This window comes from Solanum pennellii, chromosome 10 (genome assembly GCF_001406875.1).
Source record: "Solanum pennellii chromosome 10, SPENNV200".
Taxonomy (NCBI): Eukaryota; Viridiplantae; Streptophyta; class Magnoliopsida; order Solanales; family Solanaceae; genus Solanum; species Solanum pennellii.
In genome coordinates, this window is record NC_028646.1 from 75,735,934 (window position 1) to 75,743,814 (window position 7,881).

General features: G+C 31.2%; 1 protein-coding gene across 1 annotated transcript; it reads left to right on the top strand.

The window, feature by feature from the left end:
• The first annotated feature begins 1,756 nt into the window (after nucleotides 1-1,756).
• Nucleotides 1,757-5,865, top strand: LOC107032369 (alanine--glyoxylate aminotransferase 2 homolog 2, mitochondrial-like). The gene is made up of 9 exons (XM_015233964.2): nucleotides 1,757-2,088; nucleotides 3,198-3,428; nucleotides 3,745-3,915; nucleotides 4,330-4,473; nucleotides 4,551-4,730; nucleotides 4,858-5,083; nucleotides 5,197-5,310; nucleotides 5,398-5,484; nucleotides 5,594-5,865. The coding sequence occupies exons 1-9, from the start codon at nucleotides 1,849-1,851 to the stop codon at nucleotides 5,635-5,637; spliced, it is 1,437 nt and encodes a 478-aa protein (XP_015089450.1). The 5' UTR covers nucleotides 1,757-1,848; the 3' UTR covers nucleotides 5,638-5,865.
• The last annotated feature ends 2,016 nt before the right edge of the window (nucleotides 5,866-7,881 follow it).

The window sequence follows — 7,881 nt, forward strand, 5'->3', positions numbered from 1 at the left end:
GATTATAAATTCATATGTTTGGCCTTAATTTTTACATATATCAAATTTTAAAAAACTCATCGAGTTCTGAATATTTTTTGCAATCATTTTTTCAAATTAAAAGAAAGCTTAGTGTCTATTGTGTATAATTTGTTTTATTATTTGATTTGCATCGTCTTTATTATAGAATCATTTTTCCTATTTTATCATGAGAAAAAATAATTCATATATCCTGATAATAATGAGGAAATTAAATTTTTTAAGATACGTAAAAACAATTATAAATATCAAATAATAACTTGTTACTAACAAATTGTGAGTCCCAAATAAATTTCTTAAAAACATAGTACTAATTAATACCTAACTATATACAATTTTAATATAGGACAATATCTATTTCCAGCAATACAAGTAAGCATTAATTGAAATTACGTAAAGGGAACGTAACCAAAATTATATCTGACTAGACTCTGAATGTACTTTGGATATTTATTCCAAATAATTCTTAGCTATTAACCCAAACCAATGTTCATGCATTGTTAAGTAATAGCAATGTTTTTATAATATACAATTGTTCCTAAATTAATAATCGAAAGTTTGATTTGTTTCACAAGGTAATTAAAATCCAAACTAGCCACCGAATTTAATTATTTTAATTTTCAAAGACATATTTTGGATATACGTGTCAAATATGATCCAAAACCTAAACGGAAAAAAATATAAATAAACATTTTTTTATTAATTGAGTGTATTATCAATACACAATATTAATTCACTATCAACATGATGTATAAAACATTAACGAAAATAGCATATTTTAATATACATGAAAATCAATCATAAAATATATATGTATGCTTTCAATATAAGAAAACTTATAGAATATATACACTACAAATATATATATCCTTAATTTTTTTAAACATCGACAGAAATATATTTTTGATATAATAAATTTATTCTATGAATAAGTATCTCATAAATTTATATTAAAAAAAATACAATAATAATCTGACTTTGGAATAAATTATATTTATATCATAAAAATACATGACATATTTCGGATATAAAAGGTTATACCATGTATATACTAGTACTTAATCGTACTAAAAAAAATGGTTCTTTTAACCAAAACAAGATTTTCTGACATAATAATTCTATGATTAGACATAAAATAATTTTGCATTGATCAAGTTTAAGCCTATGCAATCTAATTTATTTTTAATGTGATTTTATTCTAGTTCAATTTTAACTCATTAAATGAATTTATTACTTGTGATTGTGATTTAGTTTAATTTTTTCCTATATATTCACATTCTTGAACCATGTATCTATAAGTTGATACATCTTCCACTGCATCGTATCAAAACAATAACCATGTTTTATTTGCAAAATAAATTTAGATACTTTCAATACTTCCCAAAAGAAAGTGATTTAAAAAAAAAAAATTCTAGCTTTTGAATTTTTTTTTGGTTATTATGTTTTAAAAATATTTATTTATATTAAAAAACTTTAATCAAACATCCAATTTTATAAAAAAAAAGTACATCCCTTTTTTTACATTTAAAAAAAAAACACTTTTTACATTTCTACAGTCACTCTTCCTCGATTTATTTCTACTTGTCTTTAATACATTTTAAAAAAAAATAATAAACGGAACGAGTATTTTATTTTATTTATTTTGAGATTATATATTACTACTATAAGATAAAGACGCTCTATAATCTTTCATATCAAATTCCTCCCTATATATACATGTGAGCCACGTTCCAATTTCAACATTAATTCTTTCTACTCGTCATCTTTTTTTCAAATCATCGCCGGCTGCAGCGAAAAAAAAATTCTCCGGCACCGGTCGTCACCGTCAACATGCAGAGGTTGGTAGTAACAAGGGCAAAATGGGTAGGAGAGTTGCGAGGTTTATCGCAGCGTTGTTATTCTCAATTGGGCTTAGCATCGCAAAAGGACGATGATTTGATCATCAATCGTCAGATGCCTCACTTCGACTACTCTCCGCCGCCGTACAATGGACCCTCAGCCGATGAAATTTTGAGCAAACGGAAGGAGTTTCTTAGCCCTTCTATGTTTTACTTCTACGAAAAAAATCCGGTGAGTTTTTTTTAACTAATTAGCTGATTGTGTAGTGAAAAATTGAAAAAAAGATAGAATTTGTAGTATAATTAAGTGGGGCTTAAGTTAAAATTGAGGAACAACGGATTGTGTACAGTGGCGAAACTGTTTCATTCTTAATCAGAGTTTCGTGTTTGACAGTGATCGGATCCGCGGAACTCCGTATTGAAAAAAAAAAGAGTTAAAATTGAGATTGAGATGTAATTAATAATGTTTTGAATTATTTTGGTGGTATTGGGATGATTATATAATGTTATTTAACCAATTACTGATTTTCGTTTTGCGTGTTCATGCGGAGTTAACGTGATTAGATTCCTTTAACTTTTTTTTTTTCATTTTCGTCTTTCTTTTCACTTCTAATTAGCTGTATCTAATTACGTGCTCTGTCTTTTCTTAGGTATGTTGTTGTTGATCTATAAAATAGTTAGTCTCAAATTATTTGTCATTTCAGAGTTAAAAGATAAAAATTCATTTTTTCTTTTCCCATTTTCCACTCAGAGTAATTGTTTTCTCCTACCTAGTTGTAGAATTTCACGGGATATATTATTTTTTAATGTTTCCCCTCGATAGTAATTGTTCTTGAATACTATAAACAGATCAATTATGGGAAATGACATAGATAAAGTAAGTATAAATGGAGAGAGATTATATATCAAGATATAAATAAGGATGAAATAGTCAAAACTCCTCCTAATTAATAAGTATTTTCGTAAGGGGCATGTAAGAGAGAAACATGACACATTGTGAGACGGATGGAGACGAGTTTAAGTACTATTCCGGTGCTGAAATCTTTATGTCTTAATTTGAAACACAAGTATTGGAAAGATTATATAAAAAGTACTACAAGTTGTATGATGCTGAATTGTCGACGCAAGGAAGTCTTAGTAAATATTGTGAGGCTTAGAGTTGAATACAGCAAACTACCTTGAGGTCTCTTTTATGTTCATTTTTTAGCAGTGTAAAGTTTCATCTTCAGATTCAGTAATGGTTAGCTCTAGTTTGAGAATTACCTGATTCAGTATTCTGTAATTTTATTATGGTACTATTAATATTTAGATTGTGAACGTGATTGTGGTTATTTTGTACAGCTGCATTTGGTACATGGAAAGATGCAATACTTATTTGACAGCAAAGGACGTCGATATATTGATGCATTTGGAGGAATTGCAACTGTATCTTGTGGACACTGCCACCCTGATGTGGTAGAGGCCATCGTAAACCAAACCAAACGCTTACAGCACTCGACTATCTTATACCTCAATAACGCAATTACTGATTTTGCTGAGGCACTTGCTTCTAAGTTACCTGGTGATCTCAAGGTAGTTCTTTACTCTCTGGTCTTTTTATCTAGAGCACCATATCAACTTATGTCTACAAAGTTTAACTTCTATACAATATATGTAACTGTCCAGATCATCCATAAGAAATGCGGTCTGTATCATGGAAAATTACAAAATGAGTTTAACTTATATGCACAATACTTGTAACCATAAAAAGTGAAATCAGTAGGCTGGAAAATGATGCAGGTTATCTTCTATAATGGATACACTTTAGTGTAAAAGTACTTTCAATGCTATTGTATATACGTTAAATCCATGTCTACAATCTGATCGAGACATATGATTGCTTTTCCAGGTTGTGTTCTTCACCAATTCCGGGACTGAGGCAAATGAGTTAGCCATTATGATGGCAAGATTATACACCGGTTGTCATGATATCATTTCTCTAAGGAATGCTTACCATGGAAACGCAGCTGCCACTATGAGCACCACTGGGCAAAGCGTTTGGAAATTCAATGTAGTACAGGTACAACTTCGTATTCTGCAAATTGTTATTCCTCTGTGTTTACTTGATGCAACCATCCATATTTTATCAGATGACTATTATGAAGTTACATTAAAGGGGTTAATGGATTGCTCTGTGATTTTACTTGGCATCTTATCATCATTAAGAAGTTACAGTGTTATTATGTTGCATGTTCTCCTTTGTTAGATCTGATATTCAGTGGAAATGTAGAAGGCAGCGGAAAAAATTAGCCACTAAATAAAACTTTAATGTTTCTATCCATTCTAAGTTGTATTTGATTATCTATAACAATTGGAGTATTAGGAAATCTGCAGTAGTGTTACTAGGTAGCATATGCGGGTCCTATAGTGTACAAAACCTTGTTATGCTTATTACTCTGTCTCTTGTTCACTTACTATTTACTTTGCTAATCAGAGTGGAGTTCATCATGCCATAAACCCTGACCCATACAGAGGTGTTTTTGGTTCTGATGGTGAGAAGTATGCTAAGGACGTTGAAGATCTTATCCAATTTGGAACATCTGGAAGGGTTGCTGCTTTTATGTCTGAAGCTATACAGGTACTCATCCCTGATGTTACCTTGTCCATCTAAATTCCGTAAAATATCATCCTCTATAATGTTCCTTTTAAGTGTAGGGTGTTGGTGGGATAGTTGAATTGGCTCCAGGTTACTTGCCTGCTGCATACAACGCTGTACGAAAAGCTGGAGGCCTTTGTATTGCAGATGAGGTTCAATCTGGATTTGCTCGCACTGGAAGCCAGTTCTGGGGATTTGAGAACCAAGGAGTGGTTCCTGACATAGTGACAATGGCAAAAGTCAGTCTCTTCAACAATGACAATCTGCTATTTTACATACTCGATGACAAAAGAAGACATACATCTCCTGATTATAACTCGGCCAATAATTAATCTTTTTTTACCTTTTCCTTGTTTTTTCTTCTAGGGCATTGGAAACGGAATACCCCTTGGAGCTGTGGTAACAACTCCTGTGATTGCAGAGGTCTTGTGCCATAGTAATTATTTCAACACATTTGGTGGAAATCCTGTTTGTACTTCTGCAGGACTTGCTGTCCTTAGAGTGATTGAAAAAGAAAACCTTCAAGAAAATGCTCACTTTGTTGGTTCCTACTTGAAAGAGCGCCTTATGGCTATCAAAAATAAGCATGAAAGTAAGATATTTTTCTCCTCTCACCTTTATCAAATACCTTTTTTAGAGGAAACACTGCATTTCTTTCATTATCACTTTCAATCGATTATAGCTTCCGCAATAACGTTTATGCAGTTGTTGGTGATGTGAGGGGAAGAGGACTGCTTCTAGGTGTTGAACTAGTGACTGACCGCAAACTGAAAACTCCTGCTAAAGCTGAAACTCTTCATATCATGGACCAGATGAAAGGTAAGTTTCTCTTAAATCATCATCCTTTTGTCCAGTCGTTAAATTACACCATATGTATTAACTTCAGTTTATCTATTCGACTTAAAGATATGGGAGTACTAGTTGGCAAGGGTGGATTCCGTGGAAATGTCTTCAGAATTACACCTCCACTTTGTTTCACTAAAGAAGATGCAGGTACATTTAAGCTCTCTTTTCTCCTTACTCAATGTAAATCGCCCAATTCAAGCTACACTCTGTCCTTTCGAGGAGTTTGGCTCTTATATTTCTGAAACTTCGATTGCAGATTTCGTGGCAGATGTGATGGATTGTGCAATGTCAAAGATATAACGACTCTTCATTACGCGCCTCGTACGTGTGTCCAAGATACTACAGTTCAACAGCTTAGCAATTACAGTTCCTCCTATAGCCATATGATAATGGCATAGTTAATGGAACTCCTTTATATAGCTTTTATGTTCATGTATGTCAGTTAAAAATCAGCAGCTACTTCAGTACGTACAGTACCTAACTATCATCATATAATATGAGTCAACAACTCGTTGTCTCTGGAAATAATGTCTTGTTTTTCTTTATGAGCTAGCACATCATCTTACTCTAAACTAGTAATAAGTAAAGAAAAACTAATTGAAAAAAGATAAAATGGGAGCCCTTTCAAGCATTAATAAAAAGAAAAAGAAAAAAAAAAGGAAAGAAGAAGAAGAAGGAAGAGTTGAAGTCTTTAGCCAAATCAAAGCGTAAACTACACAATCAGGTGAAAGAAGTGAAAAATATACTTTTCCTCCCTCCATCGTGTGTCGTGCATACTTCAATTTGTGTTTTTGTAGCAAAAAACATACAGTAAAATCTCACTTAATTAATAGGGATAATAGTATATAACAGCAAATTAATAATCTAAAATAACACTTAATTAATAGGGATACTAGTATATAATAGCAAATTAATAATCTAAAATAAATAGAGTAGCTAGGGTTTGATTTAATTGTGCTCCATAGCAAACGTTTGCCAAAATTTGCCAGTCACCTCTCTCTCGAAAATCTCGCTCGCCACTCTCCCATTCTCGCTCCAATCTTTCGCTCGCTTCCTCACATTTTATACAAACACAAGTGTATAAAAACTGTTTCTTTTTGTATAAAGCAGAGAAAATTGTATAAATACATATATTTTTGTTTCTCTTTCTCCCCTCTTCCAGATCTCGCTCGCAACCCTCGCCTTTCTCACTTATATAAACAGAAGCAAAATGTATAAATTGCGTTTCTGTTTGTATAAAGCATGAGAAAGTTGTATGTACACATGCAAGTACATATATTTTCGTCCTATACACTTATAATTATACAATAAAAATACTTCCCTGCCCAGTTTCTTTTGCCTTTCTCTCTTTCTCGTTTTATACAATTTTCAAATTTTATCTAATTTCTCTCTTTCTCGTTTTACACAATTCGATTCAATTGTATATTCCTTGTCAAGTCTCTTTTGTCTTTCTCTCTTTCTCATTTTATACAAATTCAATTGTATATAATCATTCTGTACACATATAATAATACAATTCGTTTTATACACTTCGTTTTTATACAGTTCTCTGCCCAATTGTCTTTCTCTTTCTTGTTTTATACACTTCGTTTTATACAATTTGCTTCAACTGTATATGTACAACGAATCATACAGTTTCTATGTTTGCTATGGAGCGCAATTATGCAAACTTTGCTATAGCATACAAATATGAATTTTTTATTTGCTATATATATGTGAAAGTTGCCCAAATTAATATAGACGAGAATATAAAATATTATTATTTTATAAAGATATTATTTAATCGATAAATTAATATTTATTAATTAAAAGAGTGTTTCGACATAGCAAAAATTTTTGGGATGATATCTCTAAGAATTTAATAAATAAACTCACTTGTGAAACGTCATTTATGAACTTGAGGTCATGATTAGTGATCTCGGTTATTATAATAAAATGAACGTTAATAACTTGTTGGATGGTGAAAATGATACATGTTCAAAGGTCCAAAGTTTAGAAAAAATTGTGAATATCATTTAAAAAATAAAGTTGAAGATGATATAATACATTGGAACCAGTTATAGTAAGGAAACACTTATCGCACATAGAACTCTTCTTAATTTTATGGTGTGGTTCAAAAAGATCATATCGAAACTTTTGGATGCAATAAGTAAATTAGAGACAAGGTTCAATTAGATTTGAATTTTAACAAAAAAAAATTGACGCATAGAATCATATTTCACTAAATTGTCTTAAATGTATATGTACTTTTAAAGAACTATTAATCATCATATCAATATAACCATATATTTATATAGGGGCCTTCTGAAAATATATTATCTTATTGAAATGAGTGATTTTATCCATTGGCTCAAATCGAGATCGGAGAAAAATATTATTTTAGGGAGATTATTAATTAATCGAGTATTAATTTAGTAAGATTTTACTGTAATTGTATTATAATTCCAAACCACTAGACATGAGCCTATTTCTAAGCCACTAGACATGAGCCTATTTCCAATTTCAAAATTTAATTTTTCACCCGATTGCTGATCCCCCACTTCA

What these genes read in the sequence shown, in the direction of transcription:
- LOC107032369 (XM_015233964.2), top strand. Translation starts at nt 1,849, where the DNA reads ATGCAGAGGTTGGTAGTAACAAGGGCAAAATGGGTAGGAGAGTTGCGA. An exon ending in AGTTACCTGGTGATCTCAAG is followed by an intron (nt 3,429 to 3,744) that starts GTAGTTCTTTAC and finishes TTGCTTTTCCAG; the next exon opens with GTTGTGTTCTTCACCAATTC. An exon ending in TTATGTCTGAAGCTATACAG is followed by an intron (nt 4,474 to 4,550) that starts GTACTCATCCCT and finishes TTTTAAGTGTAG; the next exon opens with GGTGTTGGTGGGATAGTTGA.